At 40.4% G+C, this 26,815-nt stretch overlaps 2 protein-coding genes across 6 annotated transcripts in view; one reads left to right on the forward strand and one right to left on the reverse strand.

Annotated features, from left to right (window-relative positions):
* GALNTL6 (polypeptide N-acetylgalactosaminyltransferase like 6) overlaps positions 1–26,815 on the forward strand; it is a gene marked incomplete at its 3' end in the record, with an annotated part of 1,147,279 nt that overhangs the window by 919,949 nt on the left and 200,515 nt on the right. The window contains exon 5 of the mRNA XM_079925494.1: positions 26,334–26,519. Within this exon, the coding sequence (XP_079781620.1) occupies positions 26,334–26,519 (186 nt within the window). The remainder of the gene's footprint in view (positions 1–26,333; positions 26,520–26,815) is intronic.
* Positions 1–26,815, reverse strand: part of LOC307188427 (uncharacterized protein) — a 262,819-nt gene that overhangs the window by 67,101 nt on the left and 168,903 nt on the right. The window lies entirely within an intron of this gene.

A 26,815-nucleotide genomic window follows, 5' to 3' on the forward strand; every position in this document is an offset into this window, starting at 1 on the left:
ACTCCTCAGCCATTAAAAAGAATAAAATCTGGCCATTTGCAGAAACATGAACGGACTTGGAGGGTATTATGCTAAGTGAAAGAAGTCAGACAGAGAAAGACAAATACTGTATGATACCACCTATATGTGGAATCTAAAAACTACAACAAACTAGTGAATATAACCAAAAAAAGAAGGAGATATAGAGAACAAACTAGTGGTTATCAGCGGGGAGAGGGAAGGGGGGAGGCAATATAGGGAGAGGGGATTAAATGAGGTACAAACTATTAGGTATAAAATAAGCTACAAGGATATATTGTACAACATGGGGAATATAGCCAATATTTTATAATAACAATAAATGCAGTATAAACGTTAAAAATTGTATAAATTTAAAATTTTTTTAATAAAAATATCAAACAGCAACCATGCTGAGACAGGTAACGTCTTCCCCTGAAAGCCTTTGAGACTAAGACCTCCTTGTCCATACATGGAGGACCCTGCAGATTTCTGGGTCTTCATGTGAATTCTCATTGAACACTGGAACATATCTAAAGCTCTTTGCTTAAGTAAATCCAGTCCTTCTATCCCTTCCGCTTGCTGTCTAAACATGGGTTGATTCTCCATTGAGACAACAATACCAAAACAGAGTCTTGAATTTTCAGGATAAATTATCCGTATTTCTAGATAGAGTGGTCTACATAGTGTCTAGGTCTTTTTTTATTTCCTTGGTCTTATTTTCAACTATCACAATACTTGCATTCAGACACCTGCCTGTACCTTCAGCTTCAAGCCACCTTATCCAAAAATTAATTGAGCCAATTGATATCTGACAGGCAGAGTTTAGGAAACATACTCTTCTGATATTTTTCCTCAAAAGATTCCCATGTACCAAATCAAGAAAGAGCTAGGGCTTTATTGTCAGGTAGATGTGGGTTCAAATCCCAGCTGCCTCTTTAGGTCAGTTAATCTACTTCTTTGCTCCCAGTTTCTTCACCTGTTAAAGAAGGGATGATAATAATCTACCTTGCAAAATGTTCAAAGGATATAGATTAATGTTTGCAAAACACCATCTCTTAAGAGCACCAAAAAATGGGAACAGGGTTTTTTTTTCCCCACTGTGTCCACGGAGCTGGACTCTCATTGCTTTAGTGGAAATAAAATCACAGAACCATGATTAAATAGTATGCCCTCAGGTTTTACTGAGGTCAGAAATGGGACAAACTATAAGAAGAATGCTTCTGCATAAGTTTTGGTAAAACTACCCTTGAAAGCCACTACATATAAAAGTGTATGCAGACCTTGGAAGACCCTAGTAATTTTCCTTGGAGTCCGGTCATGAAAAATGATCACCTCCCGTGATGCATTTCTGCTCTCTTTTATTACAGGGAGATCTATAAAGCTCACCCTATTTCCCCTTGTGGGCTGCTTCATCCAGACCAAGTGTTTTCTTTACGGAGTCAGCTTCATGCCTTCACCACATCCCACCGTCAGGTGCCAAAAGAAGGTGGAATCGTCTGAAACGTATCCCTTCACCATCATCTGTTTACTTAGCAGTTCTAAGTCCTGTTGAGCATGTTAGAGAGGATTTGTTTCATAATCACTTGAGAAATGAATAGACTATTGAGAATTAGATTTGATGCCTAAGTACCCACTTATCATGAATCTTCATATACTCTGACGTAGAAGAATTACTGCTGAAACGTTGGAGGTTACTGAAATTGTGGTAAATCAGATCACTAGAGGGGTTTGCAAGGTCTATTATTGCCTTATTAATGAAAGTTTTAAAAATTTCTGTAATAAACCTGCCTCAATAACTTTTTTAGTATTTTCTTTTAAGCAATATAAACTTATTTTTGCTTTTAAAATTTTATGCATGGGACAATCAATAACACTGATGGATTTTCAGCTGTATGTTTGATTCCATCATTAGCAGAGTTGAAGAGAAGATAAAAATTTCAGTACATTACTCCATCAGGGATGTATTCTAGATTTTGTTAATAGTTAATACTTCTTTTCAAACAAAACATTCAGTCTGACATTTTTCCTTATCAATATTCTTAAATTTAATATAAGATAGCATAACATCATTTTAATAGCTCTTAACAAAGTATCAAAACAGTGATTCTCATTAAGAGCAGAAGGGTATCAGGAATCTTTTCCAAACCACACATGCCAGTAAGCACTACTATATGAGTCTCCGCCTGCTGCCAGAACAAATTACCATAGGCTTAGTGGCTTAAAACAGCACAGATTTATGACCTTACAGTTCAGAAGTCCAAGTTGAATCAGCCGGGCTATGTTCCTTCTGGAGGTTTTAGGAGAGAATCCGTTTACTTGACTTTTCGAGCTTGTGGAAGCCTCCTGCATCCCCCACTCATGGCCCCGTCCTCCATCTTCACAACCAGGTGTGTGGCATCTTCAAATTTCTCTCTCTGACTCTCCTGCTTCTCTCTTTCCTTTATAAGGATCCCGTGATTACACTGAACCCACCTGGATAATCCAGGATAACCTGAAGCCGCTTATGTTAATCACATCAGCAAACTCCCTTTTGCCGTGGAAGGTAACATATTCAGAGACTCTGGCAACTAGAATGTGAACATTTTGGGGCAAACCATTTTTGTGTCTGCCACGAAATGGACTTACCTAAGAACCATGTAAGAATGCATGAAGGGGCTGTGTGGTTCGAAAAATTTCCAGGGAATTCTAAAATTTACCACCTTTTCCCACACATCTATCTCCCCACTGGGAGAACCACTGGGATAGAAATTATGTTTAGAATGTATTGATTCACAATTTAGAGGAAGTGCTTGCTTGCTTCTCATAAAAGTAAAAGTGATCTTTGCTAGAGGAAGCTTCCAGAAACAGAATTGGGGATGCTACCCCTACCCATCTACTGCCTATGCCCATCACATTCCTTCTGAACCCTAGCACAAATCCAAAAGAAATCATCCTAAAAACAAGACAAGCTGAGGTGATTACCTACTGGGCAGATTTACAACTTTCTTGCTAATGCCAGTACATCTCCATGAGCACATAATTAGTACATGTCTTCACTGTCGAGTAAATGGTAAAACAAGAAACAAAACCCAATGGAAAATGGAGAGTCTTAACCCCAGTGTGTTCTGAAAGCTCTATGATTCTTAGCCTTTCCCTAATGTAAAGAATAGAAACTGATAGAATAAAGTACAAGAGCTCCGAAAGCTGGTGAATGAGATAATAGCAGAAAGACATAACAAGGTTATAATAATTGGCTTGAAAAAATATACGCAAACATCAGCTGGGTCAGAAAGAGCTTTGCAAGACAATTTAACACTTCAGCATACCTTAGACTTTTCAAAATATTTCAGTAGTATTCATTAACTTATTTAAACTAGATTTATTCGGCCAAAAGAAGGGAAAGCAAAAAAGAAAAGAATGAGTTTCTATTATATGCAAAGGAAATCATCAATATAAAAGAGAAAAGGGTAATATTTCAAAAGTTGGAAATTCTGGAAGCCTATGTGATTGGAGTTTTGATAACTGAATCAATAGCCAAGAGACCTACTGCAGGGATTCTGATGAGTAAACAACTCTCTTAATGGGGTAGTTTGAGTACAGTTCTCCTTTGAGTATAGAAATTTGCATTCTTTGATCTCTAAAGAGAGTAAATTAACCGATCATTGTTGGTGGCAGTAATGCAGTAATAGTTGGCTGAGTATGAAGTCACCCAAAAGCAAACACAAGAGGAAGTGAAATTATGTCTTTAAATGATGAACATAAACCTACTAATTAGGAATTCTATTCATTTATGCCTATTTATTGACTGCCTAGCTACGTAGCAGGAATTATTCTACACTGCAGTAAAGAAAAACAAAGTCCCTGCTCTGATGAAACTTAGATCCTATTGGAGAAAGAATAACCACAAAGAAAAATGTGTGTTATGTCATATGGTCCTAAGAGTTAATATGAAAAATAAAGTACACAGAGAACAGACAGTGATAGGAAAGAGGGCGCCTCTTTAAGGTTGAATTCATGTGCGTGCTACATTAAAAAAAAAAAAAGAATTCTAAACAGTTTTCCAGAGAGAAATGTATGCAGAAGACATTAATCATCACTGCTCATCTGTTTAGTTAAGACATGACTTTTACTCTCTGGAGCTTATGTTGACTGTATGTGGGTTTTTGTTGGTGTTTCTTATCATTTGTTTCCTTTCCAGTTGAGGAAACTTTAGGCTTTCAGAAATTAGTTCCAACCCATTAAGATTAAAGGTGATCAATGGTCTTGCTTCTGAAGGATGTCAGAATCATTTAAGGGAAACCTCCTTCCATTGCACAGTTAACAGTTTCATAGTTGATTGGAAAGGGGGAATCGCATGCCTGAATTCTCTAGAAAGAAAAAGCCAATGACTCCGAAATAGGGCAAACCAGAGACATTAGTGGGGGGAGGGGGGGAAACTGAGCTTCAATTCGCTCTAATCAGCTGGCTGTCTGCCAGCCATGGCCACTAAGCTCCTTTAAGAAACCTCAGAATACATAAATCCTTTACAACTGGGAAGCTCAAAGTATTTCTCAAAAGTGAATATTTCTCTCTTGTCTGTATTTACAGCACTCTAGGTAGACGTTTGCAAAATGTGAAGTTTTGGTCGAATTTCACATAGGACATAAGGGTCACCCTTCACTTTGTGGTCCAATGGGGACAATATTTTTCTTCCCTCCTATTTTAGGAACATGGTTAATCCATTAAGGTATCACGTCATGAAAGAAAAAGGATTTTCTTGCCTCTAATTTATAAGATTATTTAACATAATAAATATTTGTCTGAGATTATTTTGTTCCTGTTTTGCATTTTATTTGGTTTTGATTCAAACTTAATCAGTAACGTTTTCTATCCACAAGTTCTCAATCTTTCACTCTAAAGGCATCAATTCTTTCCAAAACTCTCACAGGCGTGTACCTAACCTCAGTGACAGGTTCACCAAGAAGCAAACTTAAAAGAGGTCCTTTTGTAAGGTGTTGTAGAAAGGCATATTCTTCTGGGATGTGCATAGTCTCTTAATGTGGCAAAGAAAAATCTGCATATTTAATCTGCAAAGAATGTAAATGAAAAGTAATGAAGGTTCAAAATTTCACAGGGGTGATTTCTATTCTCATACTGGCTGAATTCATGTGCATAAAGAGAATAAGCCCTTGCAAGTTTCTCTGATTCATCAAAAACCAAATTAGGTACAGTTTCAAACATTCTCCTGAGAAGTTTTATTTCCTTCTTTCACGGTCAGTTATCTCTCAGTCATTCCCACCTCCCCTTCCACAAGGACCTTCCAGGCTGCTGTTGAGGTTTCCACCACTGTTACTACAGTTCAGCCTATATTCCAGGGAAACTAAATAACAGAACAAAGAGAAGGAAAAAATAAATTTCCAGGAAACGATGTCAAATTACCCTGCTAATTAGCCAGGTCCATGAGAGTGGTAGGAAGAAGTACAGATTTTAAGACATAAGGCTCTCGTTCAAAACGTGATCACACTACGACATATAAAATAGATAACCAACAAGGACCTACTATACAGCACAATGAACTCCACTCAGTGTTCTGTGATAACCTAAATGGGAAAAGAATTTGAAAAAGACTACATAAATGTGTAACTGAATCACTCAGCTATACACCTGAAACTAACACGACATTGCAAATCAACTATAGTCCAATATAAAACAAAAATTAACAAAAACATGATCAGATTAGTTTGAATTTAGAGCTCATCTCTGGAAACTAACAACACAATTGACTAATGTTCCTCTTTTTCCCACTGTTATTAGCCGCTTTCAGATAGATTAGCTGTTCTTAGCCAGGGGCAATTTTGCCCTGAAGGAGACATTTGACAACGTGTGGAGACAGTTTTGGTTAACTCGAGGGTACTACTGACATCTAGCCAGTGATGTTGCTAAGCATTCACAACATCCCCCATGACGAAGGATTATTGAGCCCCAAATGCCGAAAGCACTAAGAAGCCCTGAAATAGATCACCTCAAAAAGTAGTCATTCGGTCTTGTGCTTTAAAGCAAAACTTCCCGCTACCTGGGCCTTCCTTCACGGAGGCAATGTGATGTAATATGAAGTCTTAAGTTACTAGATAGAGTTTGGGGGAAGCCAAAATCACCAGGGAGATAAGTGGGAAGAGAGGGCCAAGGAGAGGTCCCTGGGGAACCCCAGCATTTGCAGGATGAAGAGCAGAGGAGTCTATCTGGAAACTGAGATGTGATCTAAAACATAGAATCATCAGAGGTGAGGAAGAACTTCCAGAAGAAGAGGTCAGGTTCAGTGAGGCAAGGACTTGAAAATGTGTGTATGCTTTGACAAGTGGAGATCTTTGTAACAGGAGTTTCCAAACAGAGGTAGAGGTAGAGGCTGAAGCCAGATCTCAGCGCTTCAAGGAGTAAAGAGCAAACTCTTCCATGATTTTGGAGATGATGGAAAGTAGAACATTTTGTATTAGCTAGGGAGAAATTCAGATTTTAAAGGAATACTTTTATTAGTTTATCTAGTACAGTAAGTCCCGAGTTCAGTTCCGAGAGTGTGTTTGTAAGTCCAATTTGTTCATAAGTCCAACAAAGTTAGCCTAGGTACCACGCTAACACAATCAGCCCTAGAGTATTGCACTGTCATAGGTTTATAATACTTTTTGCCTCACTCCACTCTCTCAATTATCTTCACTTTTGTTTCCATCATTATCACTTGGCGCTTCCTAGCAGTACCAGCTACATCACCGCTGTTTTACGCTTGCTTCTGGACATCCTAGACTTGAAATAAAGATATTCTACTCTATACGGTACTGTACAGTAAAGTACACGAAAGCACAACCACTTGTAGAGGATGCACACACATGACAATGAACGCCAGACACATGAACTAACTTACATTATTAGACATGCGAACGCATGTTCGCATCTTTGAAAATTCACAACTTGAAGGTTCGTATATAGGGGACTTACTGTATAGTATTAGAGAGACTCAAAAATGTCTATAGCTAAAGAGAAGAAGCCAACTGAGGAAAAAAATTGAATGTGTGAGAGAGAGTTGATAACAAATGGAACAACATCACAAAGGGGTCATCAAGGGATGAGGTCTAGGGTGCAAGCAAAGAGGTTGGTCCTCAAGAGCACAAAACACATCCTCTGAGACTAGATAAGCTGGGGTGTAGACAGCAATCATTTTGTGAATAGGGAAAGGGTACATTTACTCATTCAATATTTATTATCTAGGATATGCCCAAGTACTGTGCTAAGTATATAAAATGAACAAAACATGGTCCCTGACCTCAAGGAGCGCAGTTTAGTGAGAAGCTAAAGTCAACTCTAACCTTCACTGAAAACTAGAAGTCAACATCTTTGACTGGTACAGTGGGGAGTGGTATCTGAACAGAAGCTTGAAGGGACAGGTAAAGGTGATTCATCAAAGGGCACTGGACAAGGCGCTCACCAACATGTGAGAGGGCTGACGTTTAGTCCCAAGCGTCCAGCTGTGATTGGAGCATTTCATATTTGTTGTGGTGCCCATAGGCACAGATACTGTATTTTATTCAACGTGAACTCTGACAGCTCCGTTTAGGCAGAACAGAGCACAGAGGAGTGTGATCCAGAGAAGAGGTCTGGCCAAATGTGTTCTGAGGGAATGTGGGGTCAGGGGAATCAACAATGTGGGTTCAGATGTTGAAGCATGGAATTCACACGGGACAGAAAAGGAATAGGTACCAGGAGAAAACCGTTGGGTTTGAAGAAAATGGAGAACATGATGGCATAAAAGCAGAAGGTCAAGACACAGGAAGAAGCAGGTGATAGGAAACTCTGATCTGAGATTCAGACACTAGAGTTATTATTCCTGTGTCATGGGGTAGTTTAGAGTGAGGGCAAAACACAAGATGGGGTCCTGAGAATAGGAGATTGAAGTATGATGAAATTAAGTGCTACTGAAGTCAAGGAGACAAAGCTGTAAGATGAACTATGTAGACAGGTTTTGGAATTGTTCTGGTCCCAATATCCTCAGTTGGGAGCAGCCAGTAAACTGATGGAAAAAAAAAAACCAACAATGATGGATAGAGCATAGCACAGCTCAGTATCAATGCCAATGAGTTGGTCAGTTTGGTTTACAACATGCTATGGACTGAATGCTTGTGTTCTCCCAAAATTCATGTGTTGAAGCCCTAACCTGAATGTGATGATATTAGTAGGTGGGGATTTGGGAGGTAATTAGGTAGGCTTAGGTAATTAGGTAGGTTCATATGTGTGGGACTCCCATTATAGGATTAATGTCCTTATAAGAAGAGGAAGAGAGACCAGTTTTCTCTCTCCCTCTCTCTGTCTCTCTCCATTGTAAGGACATAGTGAGAAGGTAGCTCACTATTGTGGAGGAGCAGTTGGTCTTGAAACGAGTAGCCAACATCCTCATCAACCTGTATGGGACGAGGGCCGTGCTATCGCGGGCTAGCCGCTCTATCCACGTGGGGCTCCGGAACCATGACCATGAGGTCCTGTTGGCCAACATCTTCTGCACGGAATCTTACTACCAGAATCTCTTCACCCCGTCTCAGCTGGACAAGGATTCTCCAGAATATAGCAATGAACTGATCAAGAAAGTGTCCCAGCAGGTCCCGGAGAAGCGAGCTGACTGGACGTCCTGAAGCAGAGGGACAGCATCCCTGCTGCTGTGTCCGCCCCAGACACACTCACGCCTTCCAGAAGGTAGAGAACTTACTGTATTACAAGTTGACCATTTCTCCCAGTTCTCTACCTGACGGGCTTTCTCCAGGCCCCTGTGGGCACTGCTGCCTGACACAATCCCAGGCTCTGAGCAGACATGGGGAGAGCGCAGAGCTGCTGAGACTCTCCTGATTAGGAGGCTTCCAGGTGGAAGCTGGCCTGGGGTAGTGGGGATGGGTCTCAGCAGGGTGGCCATTTCTGCCAGACCACATGCTCTCCAAGAAATAGCTTGAAAACTGAAAAAAAAAAAAAACCCTCAACAAGAATTAGTCAGCACCTTTATCTTGAACTTCTCAGCCTCCAGAACTATGAGAAATAAATTCTTATTGTTTAAGCCACCAAGCTAAGACATGACTAGAAGACTAATCACCTGAAAGCATTAAAAAGGCTGCTTCCGTCTTGGTCCTCAAACATATGACATGTGGAAGATCTGAGTGATTTCTTCAGAGGAAGTCTTCCAGGGTGGTTGTGAGTTGTGTGCTCTGAAAGAGAGAGGAGACAGAGAAAGGGAGAGAGGACAGAGATGTTTCTTGTAAAACTGAGACTACAGAGATATGTCGGTGACAGAGCAAGGGTTATGCGGGATACAGCCGTAAGAGGAGGAGAAAACAGATCAATACACGAAGTAAGCCGCTGAGGGATGGAGAGAGAGTAGGTACAATATATTTGGGTATATACATAATGCTCATTGACCGCACTGATGATACATGAATGCGAAGTATATGGAATTGACTGGGCTCAAATATCCTCACTTGGGCACAAGTTGTTCTGGTACCAGAGCTTGCCTGAGGGCCGGACAATAACTTCCTTGGTCTCAGAGATGTGCAGAGGGTACCCCAGGCTGACAGTGGTGAAATGAGTACTCTTCTCCGGCCAGAGCTGTTTCAGTCCTTAGAGCATGACGAGGACGTTATTCTAGAAGAGGGACTATCTCAGACTCTCCAATCTAACACCGAGGTACCTAGATAATAGAGTGAGACTAAAATCCCAGTCCTACGACTGGTTATATGATTATACACAAGTTTCCTGTTCTCTCTGGATCTTGTTAACCTTGCTACAAATGATGGAGACAGCTCCTTTCATAAGCAAAAGTTCTCTGACTCCTTATATGTGCTGATTGTTTCTTCAAATTGTTACCACTCACCTTTTTGTCTACAGTACTACAAGAAGAATGCTGCTTAGAACTCATGGCTGGTTCCCTATTATGCACCAGATAAATTCTTTAATGAACTTGGCATTCAGCATCTACCACCACCTCGCCCTTGACTGCATTTCAGACTAATGCCTAATGAACAAGGGGCCCACCCTAGAAACACTACTAATCATTTTTTTTAATTTTTATTTTATATTGGAGTATAGTTGATTTACAATGTTGTGTTAGTTTCAGGTGTACAGCAAAGTGAATCAGTCATATATATATATATATATATATATATATATATATATATATCACCATTCTTTTTCAGATTATTTTCCCAAATAGGTTATTACAGAATATTGAGTAGAGTTCCCTGTGCTATACAGTAGGTCATTGTTGTTTATTTTATATATAGTAGTGTATATATGTTAATCCCAAATTCCTAATTTATCCCTCTCCACTACCTTTCCCCTTTGGTAACCGTAAATTTGTTTTCTATGTCTATGAGTCTATTTCTGTTTTGTAAATAAGTCCATTTGTATCATTTTCTTAGATTCCACATATAAGTGATGTCATGTGATACCCGTCTTTCTCTGTCACTCTTCCTTCAAATCACAATGTCTTTCCACATCTTTTTTTTTTTTTTGCGGTACGTGGGCCTCTCACTGCTGTGGCCTCTCCCGTTGCGGAGCACAGGCTCCGGACGCGCAGGCCCAGTGGCCATGGCTCATGGGCCCAGCCGTTCCACAGCATGTGGGATCTTCCCAGACCGGGGCACGAACCCGGGTCCCCTGCATCGGCAGGCGGACTCTCAACCACTGCGCCACCAGGCAAGCCCTCCACATCTTAACTACAACAAAAGAGAAAAAAAGATTTGCCTCTCATACGGAGAAGAGGCTACTATAATTCAATTTTACTTCCATTAAAAATCATCCTCTAAGTCTAAACATTATGCTAAGCACTTATGGACTAGTTGGTAGTGATGGATGTGTAAACCAGCAATTACACTGTAAATGTAACTCACCCAACAACTGTAAACCAACAAATATGGCAAGAGCAGTTCTTAAGCAGAGGTCAGTGGAGCAGAGAAGAGATACAGAATTACTTCTCTGTTCCTTTCGAAACACTACATTAAAATGCAGGAACTGGAGAAGTGCTACTCATCGTATGTTGGAGAAATACGAGTGTAGCCAAGAAAAGTGTTTTCAGCAATAAGGAAATTTGGGGGGACTCTTCTAGCTTTTAGATAGGATGCTGCCGGATTCATGAATCACTGAATAAAGTCAATTAGATAAAAAATAATAAGGAACCTTGTTTCAATATTTTGTCCTTAGATTGTTTTATCCTGTCTCAGTGTACGGGAAAGGATACTGACTTTGATGTGGACTACAGTTGGGCCAGTTGTTTATCCTCTATAAGCCCTCGTTTCCTAATCTGTAAAATTAATCTAAATTTTAGGGCAACCCAGCTACACTTCCTGCTTTTGGGTTCCATGAAATACGCCTTTTGCTTGAACTAGTTTAAGTCTCTGTTCCTTTTCCAAAAAAAAAACGTTAATATCTATTTGTGACCCTAAAGTTTACTCAAAATTCATTGTCGGAGAAGGCTGCCCAACAGAACTTCTGGGCATCTTTCTGAACACGTTATTTCACATAACATGGCCACAAGTATTCGAATTCAATACTTCATGATCTGCCTTTTTCGTCCCCATTCAGATTTGGCTCTAGACTTACATAAAAAGGCACTTTGGATTCTGCTACACTACTATCTACTCTTGACATTTCACTAAGAGTTCGTTTTTGTTAGAAACCATGACAAGCTCCTGTCCGTGTGATTTGGTCGAAAGATCCCAGAAGCAAATGGTACAAGTCCCAGGCGCTAGGACTGGTGTTGTTTATCATGGTGGTGCCTCTCCCAGAACAACTTGACAATATCAGAACCACCTGAGACATTTCATTATGCTTCTAGTGATGACTTTTAGTTAGATTTCACGAGAATTCACCAGAACCATATGGTGGAAAAAGAAACTATTTCTTAGGACAAAATGAACATAAATAAATGAAGGGTATTTCTATGGCCAGTGGTACAACGTAGCGCCGGATTTTCAAAAGAAATCCCCTTAGAGTTTAACAGACTATGATAGAAATTCATTTATGTATATATAATCAATTTAAAAATATATATTTTAAGCATATAGAATTATATGTGTGTAAATATATAGTAGAAATTCATTCATACATATAAATATATTACACATTAAATGTATACAATATACACACACTTATGTATATATAATTCCATACGGTTAAAATATCCCAGAAATATATATAAACTAGCAAAAGGGGTTATTTCTGGTAAGGAATAATAGAGTACTGAGGGTATGAGATGGGGTTTATTTTTCAAAATATACCCTTTTGTATTAAACATTTTGCCTATGCGTGTATTACCCAGCCCCCCCCCCAAATATCAATATGCAAATGAAAACATTTAAGAAATTATAGTCACTAAAGGGAAAAATAAGAGAAGATGCAGATTACAGTTTGTTTTAGTGTTTTTGGTTTCCTCTGGTTTCACGTAATTTCATAGTTTGGTATTTTTTTGCAAGGATCTACCCAAGCAGGGGTTGTTATTTGATTGGTTGGTTGGTTGGTCGGTTGTTTCATTTCGGGGTGTGTTTCTATAATAAAGGACCTTCTCAGGATGGCTTATGTCCTGGCTTTGTCCTTCCCAAAACTTGGCCTTCCCTTTCCCCTCTTCATCTCTGTAAATCTTACTCATCCAAGTTCCAGGATCCTGCCTTTCAGAATCTTTATACCATCTATACCAAACACCTTCAATAAATAAGCCCTATTCTGACATTACTCATCTTCCCATCTGAAATGTTACTATGTCCTGCTGAAATTGTGAGCTACACAACTCTGAGGGCTGTGCCCTGTGCCCCCAACATTCACTGTATCGCTGCCTTGCACCACCTTTGTGTTACATTTTATTTGTTCATGGATCGTTCAAAGAGCGGCATGGCGTCTCTAGCGCTGCCCTTAACTTGTTAATTTTTAATTGTATCAATGAATGTTTAACAGCTTATCATTTGTCCTAGTTTATTCTCATCTTCATGCAATAGGCAGAAAGAGTAGTCTCAGATTCGAAACCAGGGATGTGGTCTAACACAAATTTTGAGAGACAGGCAGAATTTGCAGGCTAAATGATCCTTACAAAGTCACTGGGGAAAAACAACTCTCTCCCGGGAGTGGAGCCTTGGTAACGCTAACAACGCAGGGCTTGTCTGTCCACTGAGAGAGGGAAAAATCAACGTCCTGTCCGGCACCATCTGCAGCACACTGACTGATTGCGGTCCCTCCATGGGTGAACTTCATCAAGTGTTGAAAATAACCCTGGGACCATGGAGACACATCATTAGTAGGGAAAATATATAACGTTGCCGGAGCTCAAGGAGATACAGCCCATTTCAATGAAGATAAACAGGGCCAAACAAAAGAATTACAGTAGGAAAATATGTGGCCGGCCTATCAGTAGAGAAGACCGCTGCCCTTTATCATTACTTGTCACACAAGTGACAGACTATAAAACTCCACAATTCTGTCCTCGTTAATTTCTGAGCCAACCTGTGCCTTGGCAGGCACTTGGCAGGTTCCAGACATACGATTTATCGCCTCATTTAATCAAGACTGGGTAGGAAACAGTGATTTTTTCGAATAAATTACAAATGAGGCACCTTTCATCTCTTCTTAGGGACTGAGTGATAGATACACATACGTATCTATGTATGTACATGTGTGTGTACATATATGTATAAAACTCCCAAGATACACCGTTTATTTATTTCTTGGTAAGAAATTTAAACAATTTCTATTCCTTCTGCCCGCGTGAGAAAAAGAAATATATGCAATACTGTAGAATACAAATGCAGTCATCTAGTGTTTTTCACTTTTCCTTGTTATGGAAACTGAGCAGATGCCAGTACTAATAAATGACCCTGCCCTGGAGGTTGTTGGCCATCTAAAGGCCATGTCATTTCATTTGACTTCCCAGTTTGCAAATATACCTTACATTGTCCTCGGAATATCTTCTAAAATTTGGGGGAGCTCTGGCTCAACCAGGAAGGGGAACCATGTACCCAGCAAATAAGCAAACTATCCTGGAACTAATATCACCCATTTGAAAATGACTCCTTGGCACACTGATTAAGCCGAAATGAAGTGCAGGTAGTAAATGCTAGGTTGTTGTCTTGCCTACGGAGAAAAAGCGCTTTCTAGAGTTCAGTGGTAAACAGGCAATTCATTTTGACATAACGAGGGAAAGTGATGTTTACAGCCAGAGGTCACAGAAAGCAAAGATGGAAAAGACCTGTTGGATCATTTCCCCCATTCCCTGGAGAGGATTGCCACATGAAACTTCATAGTGCTCGGTCCAGTTTAGCTTTCAATTACTCAAGCAAGGGCCTCTCACCACTTCAGACTTTTTCCAGGAACCAGATCTTTACTCATGACCCCCGCCTTCTTGGCTCTATCCGAAAAGTAGGAATCTTAGAACTCACCCTGCAGGTGCACACAGAGTACTTCCTGCTCACAATCAGACTTGTAAGCCTCTGAACCCACTTTCTCTTCTGTCAGTGAATTTCAAAATTATTTCCTTGGTAACAACTCCCTCTGTCCTTTCCTACTCTACCTTCTCAGCCAGTGTTCACATCACATCCCTTTTACCCTGAGTCTTTATCTTAGCAGAGGAATCCCTCTGAAAAAAAAAATTCCTGTTTCAAAGGGTAAAAGAGCATGGGCTCTAGCACAATGCTATGCTTACGCATCCCATGACCATCTTGAATGAATGAACAAAAGGCGTGGATTTGGAGAGAATGGGAGAAGATGAAGTTGTCTAGAGATGCAAATCTAGACGATTCCCTCCCCAAATCCTGCTGAAACGTGGAGCTGATGAGCGAGCAGAAGCTGGAGGAGGGTGCGGGTCAAAGAAGGTTTGCTTTTTAGGAAAAGGGATATTGCAGTGTTTTTGGGTTTGCTTTTTAAGAAAAGGGATATGGCAGTGTTTTGGCTTCGAGATGGAATGACTCAGTAGAGGACCAAACATGAAGACGCAAGGAAGAGACGGGACCGCTACAGGAGCACGTCTGTGGGCAGATGAGGAAGGTGGGATCAAGGGCACAAGCGGAGAGGGTGGTGTGACAGGACTGCACGGACAGTTCATTCCCTTCATCGGCAGACAAGGGGGAGGTGCTGACAGTTTGGCCATTTGATGGTGAGAGGTGGCCTCAGTTCTCCTTCAATAAAGAAGAGAATGCATTTTACGGCCATTCAAGTCCCCTTGCCCCCTCCAAGCTCCTTGGCTTCCACAGCCAATGAAGACAGAGTTTCAACCTTTTCTAATTAGATATTTTATACAGCCTTTCACCTCAACAGCCTCCTACCCTATGATGCACTGGTTTCAGCTCTTGGGATCTCTCTTAAGGAAAATTGTAGATTCAGAAAACACTTAGTCACAAAATATTCATTATATATTATATCTAATAGTCATAGCTGTAATCATGTAAACAACCTAAATCAACAATAAGGCAAAATTACTCCACATTTGAAATAATATTTCAAGGTAATGACATGGAAAATTTCAACCTTAGTTTTAAAAGAACATGTAGGCTCTAAATAGAAGCATAAAAGGTAAAGGAAAATGTAAGCAATGATGGGCTTTTTTCTCAGCTTTATTGCGGTATAATTGACAAATAAAATTGTAAGATATTTAAAGTGTAAAACATGATGATTTGATGAACGTACATGTCAACTTAAACACATCATCATCATATATATATATTTGGTGAGAACATTTCAGTTCTACCTTCTTAGCAATTTCAATCACACAACGCACTGTTACCAATTACGGTCACCATGTTCTACGTTAGATCCTCAGACCGCATTCAGCCTATAACTAAAGTTTCTACCCTTTTACCAACCTCTCCCTATTCCCCGGCCCTGGCAACCACTTTTCTACTGTTTCTATGAATTTGACTTTTTTTTTTTTAATTTCACATATAAGTGATACCACCCAGTATTTTTCTTTCTCTGTCTGACTTATTCAGTGATTGACTTTTAGTGGTATAATTCTTATTGATTTTTTTCCTCTTCCTTCCACTTTCCTAAACTTTCCAGGTCTCCTATAATAATTATATATATATATTACTATAAATACTTAATTCACTGCATTAAATTCCCTATACTTAAAAGATTCCTAATGAATACATTTGGGTTCAAGTTTTTCTTTTCCTCCTGACATGTAATCACTGACATTTATTGAGTACTTAAAATATTTCAGACTCCCTTTACTGTATGATCTTGGGCAAATTTCTTAACCTTTCTGACCCTCATTTTCCTCATCTGCAAATGAGTATCATTTTTCTCATCTGTAAAATGAGGATGTAATAAATTAGCACATGAATATATCTCAGAAATTACAAGCACTCAATAAATATAGATATTATTATTATTTCTATATATTCCTTTGTCATATTTTGCTACTTATTCTATTGGTTCTTTTCATTCAAGGACATGAGACACATTTTTGGTCCTCTTTATATTTTCTTTTTTCAATTTTGAGCCAAGACAATATCTTCTATGGTCCCTCTCCTTTTCACTCTTTAATAGTATTATCAAGAAATGGAGCAATGCCTTGGGAGGACGTACCTTTAGCAAGTCAATTTTCCTCAACAAGGGCAGACAGCTCATTTCCTGCATGTCTCCTCCTATACTGCAGTACAAGAATATTGTGAGGCGCTGGGAGTTTCGGTAGCCTTGGGAACAGGACCAATTTCCAGATATTTAATTTAGCTCTCGCCTCATCTAAATTGAAATTTTGACATAGCATTTTTCTCACACGAACTGTTTAGAGGGATTCTTTCCAATTTGTCTTTATTTATTGTGAAGTCAAGCCAAACCCCAGAGGTTTTTATGGCCCTTTGGGCAGTTATTGGGTGGCAGTATTCAATCACTCACACAAATGCTAATTTGAGATTACTGGTCCCTATAACTCTACCCACATAACATTCCCACCCAGTAATTCCAATAGATGCTCCAGAGAAACGAAAGAAAAACAAAACGGCTTGTAGCACGTACGTGTGAAAGACACTAGGTTTGCTTCAACTCCAGAGAAATGCAGAATTGAAAGTCCTTGCAAAAGGGCAGAGATTCTGTTTCTCCCATTTGATATCTGTGCTGGTGTACGGCATCTTATAGTTTGTCTTCGTTTTTTGTTCTGCCTGAATTTTATGCTTTTTCACTTGCTGAAGATCAATTTCTCCCTTTCTCAGGCATCCCAGCTTTGGTTTTTTATAACTTTGAGTTTTCTAAAAATTCCGTAAATGAATTTTCAAATCCCAAAGCTGGAGGAGGGTGCGGGTCAAAGAAGGTTTGCTTTTTAGGAAAAGGGATATTGCAGTGTTTCGGGTTTGCTTTTTTTTTTTTTTTTTTTTTTTGCGGTACGCGGGCCTCTCACTGTTGTGGCCTCTCCCGTTGCGGAGCACAGGCTCCGGACGCGCAGGCCCAGCGGCCATGGCTTATGGGCCCAGCCTCTCCGCGGCACGTGGGATCCCCCCTGGACCGGGGCACGAACCCGTGTCCCCTGCATCGGCAGGTGGACTCTCAACCACTGCGCCACCAGGGAAGTCGGGTTTGCTTTTTAAGAAAAAATGACTGGATCCAAATGGTGTGGATCCAAAGGTGATCTTGTGTAGCTTGCTGGTTTGATACAAGCAGCATTTGATTTCACTGGGAGGCTGTGATGTCACCCTGTTACTAGCCTTGTTGATGGACTCATATGACCTTGGAATTCTTTATGCCCAGAGTTTGTATTTCTTGACTTGATTTTGTCTTAGGAAAACAAGTTACAGAAAAATCATTATTTTGATGGGAAAAACTCACTTAGTCCCAATTTTTAAGATGGTCGCTAGGAGTCAAACCAGCTCACAAAACACTGCTTATTCCAAGGTATGAATGTGTGTGAAGGTACAAATAAATCAATAGTTAGCAGTGGCATTAATGTTGGAATCCAAAAACAATCAGCTTAAAATCACATAACCTGGCGTCCAGCACAATATATTAAGAAGTTGTTGAAGTAGTTGGAAAAGTGTGAAATTTATGAATAGGACTTTTATCCTTAAGGGCTTTAGAGGAGAAAAAGCATAAATATACTGGTCCTTTTGATGTTTTTTTCTTGGTTAAATTTATTTTTTAAAGCCTCTTATGTCTCAAGACAAATTATCTTATAAAATGTGCATTTCTGACAGGCTTACACATTAAAGGAATCATTGAAAGATAAGTAGTGACTTCTCTGGGAAGAATGAGAAGATAGATATATTGGTAAATATGAGGAGACTAACTAAGATAATTAAGTACAAAGTATAGAACTGATAATTCAGGCTGAGAGAGGGCAGGGCTCTGGGGGTCCGTGATGGAGCCTGCAGGCCTCATGCCTGAGGCTGGAAGAGGCAGGCATAGTGCAGAGAGGAACTGGCATAGACGCCTGTAATCAGATGTTGTTTACTCTAAACCACAAGGAGTGTTTAGACTGGGAACTAGGATGTTTTCAAATAAGGTGTTCTTGATCAGTCTATATTACAGTGAGGAAAAAAGAAACATGTGCTGGAGGCTTTTCTTGAACAATTTTAGTCCTGAAACTGGCATCTGTGCTCCGTTCTTAATTTGAGAGCTGGTGTATTCTACATTGGAAGTATTTGTCATTGTCGGTACTCAGATTTTTCTTTCTTTATAGAATATTTGATATTCGGTGAATTAGGAAGAGTCACTGGGGAATTTTCTGGTCATTCTCAAGACTTCGGCTAGAGTTCTCCTCCACATTCAACTAAAACAGGATTTATTTAAATATACATTTTACCAAAAAGATCACAAGGGCTTTAAAATTGAATAAGTACCCTGTGCATTGCTGGTGGGAATGGAAAATGGTGCAATTGCTCTGGAAGACAGTGTGGTGATTCCTCAAAAAATTGAAAATAGCATTACCGCATGCTCCAGCCATTCCATTTTGGGTGTATATATCCAAAAGAATTGAAAGCAGGGTCTTGTAAAGACATTTGTACACCTATACCCATAGCTGCATTATTCACTATAGCCAGAAGACAGAAACAACCCAAATGCCAATTAATGAATGGATAAAGAAAATGGGATCTATACATACAATGGAATATTATTCATCTTCAAAAAGGAGGGAAACTCTGACACAGGCTACAACATGGGTGAACCTTGAGAACATTATGTTGAGTGAAATAAGCCAATAATAAAAATGACAAATACTGTATAATTCCACTTACATGAGGTCCTAGAGCAGTCACACTCATAGAAACAGAAAGTAGAATGGTGGTTTCCAAGGGCTGGGGAGAGGGGGAAATGGGACTTATTTAACGGTTATAAGAGTTTTACTTTGCAAGATCAAACAGTCTGTAGCACAACTGCACAACCATTTTGATTATATAATACTTAACACTACTGACTCAGCTGTATACTAAAAATAGTTAAAATGGTAAATTTTATGTTATGTGCATTTCACCACAATTAAAAAAAAAACTAAATAGGTGAAAGGAAGAGGTGATCTAGATGAGCTTAGAGATTATTTTCTCCTATGTCAACACTGATAATTCAACTGATATTTATATAGGGTTTTTTATTTAAAAGAGTGCATTATGTGTAATGTTTTTCTAGAAGTAAACTATTCTCTAATATTTACAGACTAAAGCCTAACACTATTTTGGCAAAATTCTTAAATATTTACAGGGTCAAATAGTATAACACTGAACCAATGACTTTTCGTAATATTGATGGTAAGACTTCTACATTTGTGCATTTAGACTAAATTATCATGTATGTGGTGCAAATGAAAACTTATAAACTATATGACCTATTCCTTGCAATACACAGGATGTTTAAAATAAAATAAAACTACTGAATTATTAAAAGTAGAAATGTTTCTACAGAAATGTTTCCATTGTATTAAAATGGATCAATCTGTGGTGAGTTCAAAATACTCAGCAAAAATATTTCAAAGAAAAGACCTCTGAGTTTTTTGTTTGTTTGTTTGTTTGTTTTGCGGTACGCAGGCCTCTCACTGTTGTGGCCTCTCCTGCTGCGGAGCACAGGCTCCGGACGTGCAGGCTCAGCGGTCATGGCTCACGGGCCCAGCCGCTCCGCGGCCCGTGGGATCTTCCCGGACCGGGGCACGAACCCGCGTCCCCTGCATCGGCAGGCAGCCTCTCCACCACTGCGCCACCAGGGAAGCCCTCTTAAGTGTCTTTTAATCTTTAGGATTCTCTTTCCGTTTCTTTTTTCTTCTTCTTCTTCTAATTTATTTGTTGAAGAAATCAAGCCATTCGCCCTGGAGAAATCTCTATAGTTTAGATTTTGCTGATTATCTCCCAGATGCACCATTTCACGTATTCATCGATCCTTTATTTCCTATAAGTTGGTAGTTAGTTCTATAGGCATGACCGAATTCAGATTCAGCACTTTGCTAAGAATGCTTCATAGGCAGTGATGTGTTCCCTCATCAGGAAGCACAGAACAGGTGATCTGGCTCCTTTTGTGATGTTAGCTTGATCCATTAGCTCATTAGGGGTTGTAAAGGGTGACATTCTATCTCTTCTTTTTTTTAATATTAGCTGGAATATATGTTGTCTATTTATTTAAGTTTAGTGTCCCAGCTATTTCCCAAATGACTCAAGATGCTTTGTACATTAAAAGAATAGAAAATAAGACATTTGGAAACAGAAATCAGTTGAAATCATAATAGAAGCAATTAGATACAGTTCCAGCAATTCTAATACTTTCTTGGTTGAATTTTTTGTGCTCTAGAGATAATATGAAATGCTTATATTTGAATGCTATGAAAAGGGACCTACTTAGTGTGGTCAACTAGGATGTAAAGAGATTGACAGCTTTCTGGAGTTAACTAGAGACATACATTTCTCCTGTATAAAGAATATAGAAAATGTCTCTACACTGCTAAGTAGACAGTTATCCTTAACAGTGCCACTTGGGATTAAAATATACACACGGCCTGTGTCAAGTAGATTGAGAAGTGGAAGAATATCTTACAGTCTCTAACTGTGAAGTACTTCTTGTCACTGTGATAAGACCTCAGATTACCCAGAATACTTAAGAGTATATTCTTGTTGTAAAAGGATGAACCCGGAAGGTTTAAGGTATGTATATTTCTGTGTGTTTATAACACATTTCATTTCATCATCAGGTATCACCCACAATAACTAACGTATATTCTATAGGCTCTTAAGGCCATATTCTGCTACATTCTATCTACCAACACCAGCGTATAAACATCAAAGAAATTTCAGCTCTATAATACGTATTTAGATATAGAAACTTGTATCTCCAGATCAGTAGGGTCTCCTGCCCCTCTTGCTCTGTCCTGGAGATTAAATTAGGGGATTCAAAGGAGATAGAAGGAACTTGGCAACAATTCCAGCCACTGAACCCAGGGCAGCTGTTTGTCCAGCCTTTGGTGAGTCCACCACTTGGGACACCCTGGCCTTGCACTGTAAAACTGATGGTCACTTAGATTCCCTGTCCCCTTGGGAACACTCTCTCAAAGTAGACTAGAAAGCTGTCTAAACTCTGCTGCTGTATTTTTCTGATATAATAAGCATAACTTATTGAACGGATCTAGGTCTCTGATGAACTTAAAGTGCTTCAAGGTCATGATTTTGATATCAGTGACAGTCTTATAGACAGGGAGCTGCAGGAGATTAGACAGATGCTGTCCTGACCAAAGATAAGACCCTGGCATTTGCCTTTTGACTAAACGTCTGATACATGTCAGCTTTACTTTGACTTGACTCTTGCTTTCCAAAGTGACATGCAGCCCAAAGAAACACCAAAAGACCAACAATTAGGATGTTTTTTAGGAAAAACTAAATACTTGATAGATAATATCTATGCCATAAGTAAAACTTGACGAGAGAAATTACAGAATCGTAGAACTGGAAGGAATATTTAAGATCAACCCATCACGTTCCATAGGTGAGGAAAATTGAAGTGACTTAACCAAAGGCATAGGGCCAGCCAGTAATCGGTCTACAACTCATGTCCTTGGCTCTGGACTAAAAATCACTGAAGGTGACTTTTTAGTGCTTAGTTGCTACCCTAAATACTAAATATAGTGTCAGTTTGTGGCGCGTAAGTGAAATCCCTAGAAAAAAAGGAAAAGTACATTCAGAAAACTGCTACATTTAATGTTCACGGTAGCAAGACACCAAAATTTCACTTGAGTAAAACTCATCATTTCATTATTACCCCCCAGTGATACGATAAACCTTGGGCAGAAATTGTCGTGTTTGAAATTATATTAATTCTTCTAGGTCATCAGGGTACCACTCAGTGGATTTTAACAGTAATATACCCACCGCTAGTCTAGGGCCACCAACTAAAAAAAAAGTTAATGGTTCTACGGATGTTTCCTAGTCAATAAAAAAATGTCTGCTTTAGGACTTCCCTGGTGGCTCAGTGGTTAAGAATCCGCCTGTCAATGCAGGGAACACGGGTTCAAGCCCTGGTCCGGGAAGATCCCACATGCCACAGAACAACTAAGCCCGTGCACCACAACTACTGAGCCTGCGCTCTAGAGCCTGCAAGCCACAACTACTGAGCCCACGTGCCACAACTACTGAGCCTGCGCTCTAGAGCCCATGCTCTGCAACAAGAGAAGCCACCACAAGGAGAAGTCCGTGCACCACAACGAAGAGTAGCCCTCGCTCGCCGCACCTAGAGAAAGCCCGTGCAGCAACGAAGACCCAATGCAGCCAAAATAAAGACGTAAATAAATAAATATAAATTTATTTAACAAAATGTCTGCTTTATAAAACTACCATACATTCTCGTTATTCTTTAAAATTAGATGAGTTCAAAAGGGATCTTCAAAGATGCTGTACTTGAATTAAAATACAAAATCATGTTGAAAATCATTTGAATAATATTTTAGAAATGAATCTAAAAACTGTTCGTACAACAGAAATGCAAACTGCTTTTAATTTAAGGCCATCTCTACCATCCCCAGGAACTCCCTTGTATGAGAGCCTAATTTGCTAATCAGATGGAAAATACCCGTCTTCATCGTGAGTTATGGTTAATTAGATGTTACAACTGAACTACTAAGAGACAACGGACCCCTCCAAGGGGCAGTCAACTAGAACATTATTCGGAGGCAAAGCAACCTAATTACTACTGCAAAGTTCAAATTAGAGGAGTTGATTTGAACACTTAATGGACTCACTTTGGGGTCAAACCTCTTGAGATTAGTGAATTCATACCGGACAGTCCTTTTAGTACATGAAAATGGGCTTTGATAAAAGAAAAATACACGGAATCAGAAAGTGTACAGAGAGGGAAAGGCAACATGTAGAGATGCTCCCACCAAGTTCCAGAGAGTTTCCTATAAACTAGAAAGTGTGGAAGCATAAATCCCAAGTTGGGACAATCCCTCGCGGGTGACCGACAACCCCCTGCTTCTTGCTTTGGGACACGTGGGAGGCGAATCTCTTCTAGAAAGAAGCACTTTCTCATACGCAGCTCCAGAGAATTAATCTTCCTCTCCCCCAGAAGAGACTCCTGTAGTCCTTAGGGGTCAGAGAGGAAAGCAGTGAACGCACTCCGATTGTCGAGATGGTACCCACAGTGGTACGTTTGACAGAAGAACCATGAGGTTTAAAGAAAGAGTGAAGAACACTGTTTGGGTGGGTTTAGCCAATGTGCATGATCTATTTTCAGTCCCCTACGACTGCGGGGACACTGCTTCCACAAGACGGTATGTCCTGTGGTCCAAACTACTGATTTACACATAAACTTAGAGAGTGATTCTTGTTGGTATGTTGGTGACACAGAAGGATTTCAATGCCTGAATACATTACAGGAATGAGATTATAAAGTTTTCCTAAACATTGATTACCGTGCGAAGTCCTAATAGAACACAGGCCTTTCACAACTGGTACCCACAGAGCCCTCGTACGGATCACCGATCACTTATCTTTGATAGCACACCTGGACGGCGGGCCTCTGCTTCATTTCCCTCACAAGACAGTAAGCTCCAGGCTCCCTCAGAGGCGGCACTGGGCTGTACAGCCCTTGGGAATCTTCCTTGGAGCTTGCACACAGTGGAGAGGGGAGGAGAGAGCCAAAGGGAGGGGGCACAGCACTCCTGGCTCAAAGCAGAGAGAGACACGGGACAGCCAGCCTCCTAGGTGAGACTCTACCACACAGCCATCAACTCATACCAGCTCGTTTATGGCTAGCCGAAAGTGTTTCGCTTTAAGTTGGCAATAAACGGAAGACGGTGAATTATCCAAAGCTCACTGAGAAATACAAAAGTCTATATTTTTCATCTTTCAAACTTAGCGTTCTAAGGCATTCCTTCAGCTATTTAGAAATGCTGCTTCTAGGACTTCCCTGGTGGTCCAGTGGTTAAGAATCCATCTTGCAAGGCAGGGGACGCCAGTTCGATCCCTGGTCAGGGAACTAAGATCCCACATGCCACGGGGCAACTAAGCCCACACGCCACAACTACAGAGCCCATGCGCTCTGGAGCCTGTGAGCCACAACTAGAAAGAAGCCCACGCACCACCATGACCCACATGCCACAACGAAAGATCCCACGTGCCGCAACTAAGACCCTATGCAGCCAGACAATAAATAAATATTTAAAAAAGAAGAAGAAATGCTGTCTCTCTTCCTAAGTACAAGTGACTTACTGGGGTCTCCAATTATTGGCTTAATAAATGTTTACTGAATGAGCACTTTCAGGTCTGTAGTCAAAAGCTTGACCCTCCTCCACCCTCTAAGAGGACAAAAATTCCCCCCGAGTCAGGTTTAGGGAGTTTGCAGCACCTACTCACATCCTTCATCATCACAGACTTCCCACCCAGGCCTGGCCTGACTCCAAATCCTGTAAACTTTTCACTCTAGAGTCTGATCTGCAGATCTCTGTTCATTACAGGGAAAACAAAATAGAGGGGGGCATATTTTGATCTAAAATATTCTTTTGGAAGACCCCACCAGCATTCTTTTACGGTAAAAATTAGAATGTGAAATATTTTAACTGACCCATTGGTAAAACATATTTATAGGACAGTCAAGAAAAATAAAGGAAATTGAGAATTTTTTAATCACTTCACCAATAATCAGAAGCAATAAAAACAAGGATAAGGACGTCCTGGCGGTCCAGTGGCTGGAACTCCACGCTCCCAATGCAGGGGGTGCGGGTTCGGTCCCTGGTCGGGGAACTAAGATCCCACGTGCCATGTGGCGCACCAAAAAAGGAATAAGGGTAAACGCTTGCATGCAGAGAAACTCCATTGCGGAGTAATTCTGACATCTGTTAAATTGGAGAGCAGGAAAGAGATCATAAATCCTTCCATGAATCCCTATTGTTACAGATCATAGGAGGAGACAATAATAATACTGTCCTTGATGCAAACACGCAGAGAAAGTTTGAAAGTGAAACCTACAGAACAAACAGCATGCTAAGATGCTGTTTCAATTAATATTAGACTATGCTTGTTAGAAGCTCCAGGAGAGCCCTCCTAATGTTTTACGTGCAGGAGACTGAAAGCAGAGACGAGTATATATCCCACAGAAAGCAAGCCACCAAAACACACTTATTTGGCTTGAAAAAAGAACTGAGAGATTAATGCATTTTATCACAGCCAGTAGGAAGTGTTTTAGTCTGTAAATAAGTTATCTGATTTGATTTTGTTCCCGCTGTTTGTTTTTTATTAGGCAAAGAAAGATTTCCAAATTTTTGTTTTCTAATCTTAAAGACCTAAGCCCACAGTGATTACGTAGCATCTCATCTGCCTATCCCTCTTCACATCTAATTGTAACAGCAAATCAGTCACTTTCCACTTCAAATCAGGAGCCATGGGCTGAACTTGCGTGCCAGTTTGCTATTGCCTCACAGGAGGGAAAATCTGTTTGCTTCCTGTTGATTTGAGAGGTATTTTTTTCTTTCCTGTGGTTTTTACATGCAGTATTTTCAACACAGAGAACACTAGGCAAAGCGTTGCCAGAAAGGGCCCTCTTGTTGGCAAGAGCCCATATGCTGGAACGTTCACCTGACTTCACCAGCAGGGACCCAGGGCGGATGCCCACCTGGGTGCAGGCTGGCGAGGCTGCAGTCTGGTGGCCCCTGGTCCACAGAAACCACAAGGTGGAGTGCCAGCGGGTCAGTGTCCAAAGGGCGGCGTTTGCATCCTGTGGAGCATTCTGCAACTTGTAAGGTATAGAGACCTCTAGGCATGAAATCTTACTCATCTTTCCCCTTGCGATGAAATGAGGAGAAGATGGGCTTCCGCCGGGCTTCACCGTTCACGCTCTCCACACACAGATGCCCGGGAGTAATTATGCTACAACTAATGTCCTGTGTTCTTTCTGTACCCGTTCTTCTCCCTCCTTCCCAGAACACCTGAAGGAGAAGTTGGAAGAATACATGGCTCGGTTTTCCAAAGTGAGGATTGTTCGCACCAAGAAAAGGGAAGGGCTGATCCGGACCCGACTCCTGGGGGCGTCCATGGCCAGAGGCGAGGTCCTTACGTTCCTGGACTCCCACTGCGAGGTCAACGTCAACTGGCTTCCCCCGCTCCTCAGTGAGTGACCCTCAGCCCCCGGGGCCTCCGGGGGAGGCGGGGGAGGGTGCCGTGCCCTTCTGTGTCATCCGCCATCGACAAAGGCTAGAGACCCCTTTTACGAGGTTTACAGTGGGAGCGGTGAATTCTATCTTAACTATTGCTGGGACGTATAGGTAACTAGAAAACCACATTGAAATTGACATTTTAGGTAATACCAACTGCAGTCTAACTTAAGGTTTGAAAAGGTTTGATTTCTTTATCTTAGACATTCACTGAGTAAACACTAAAAGGAAAAAGTATTCATTATACTACCT

This window comes from Stenella coeruleoalba (assembly GCF_951394435.1).
Source record: "Stenella coeruleoalba genome assembly, chromosome: 7".
Lineage (NCBI taxonomy): Eukaryota > Metazoa > Chordata > Mammalia > Artiodactyla > Delphinidae > Stenella > Stenella coeruleoalba.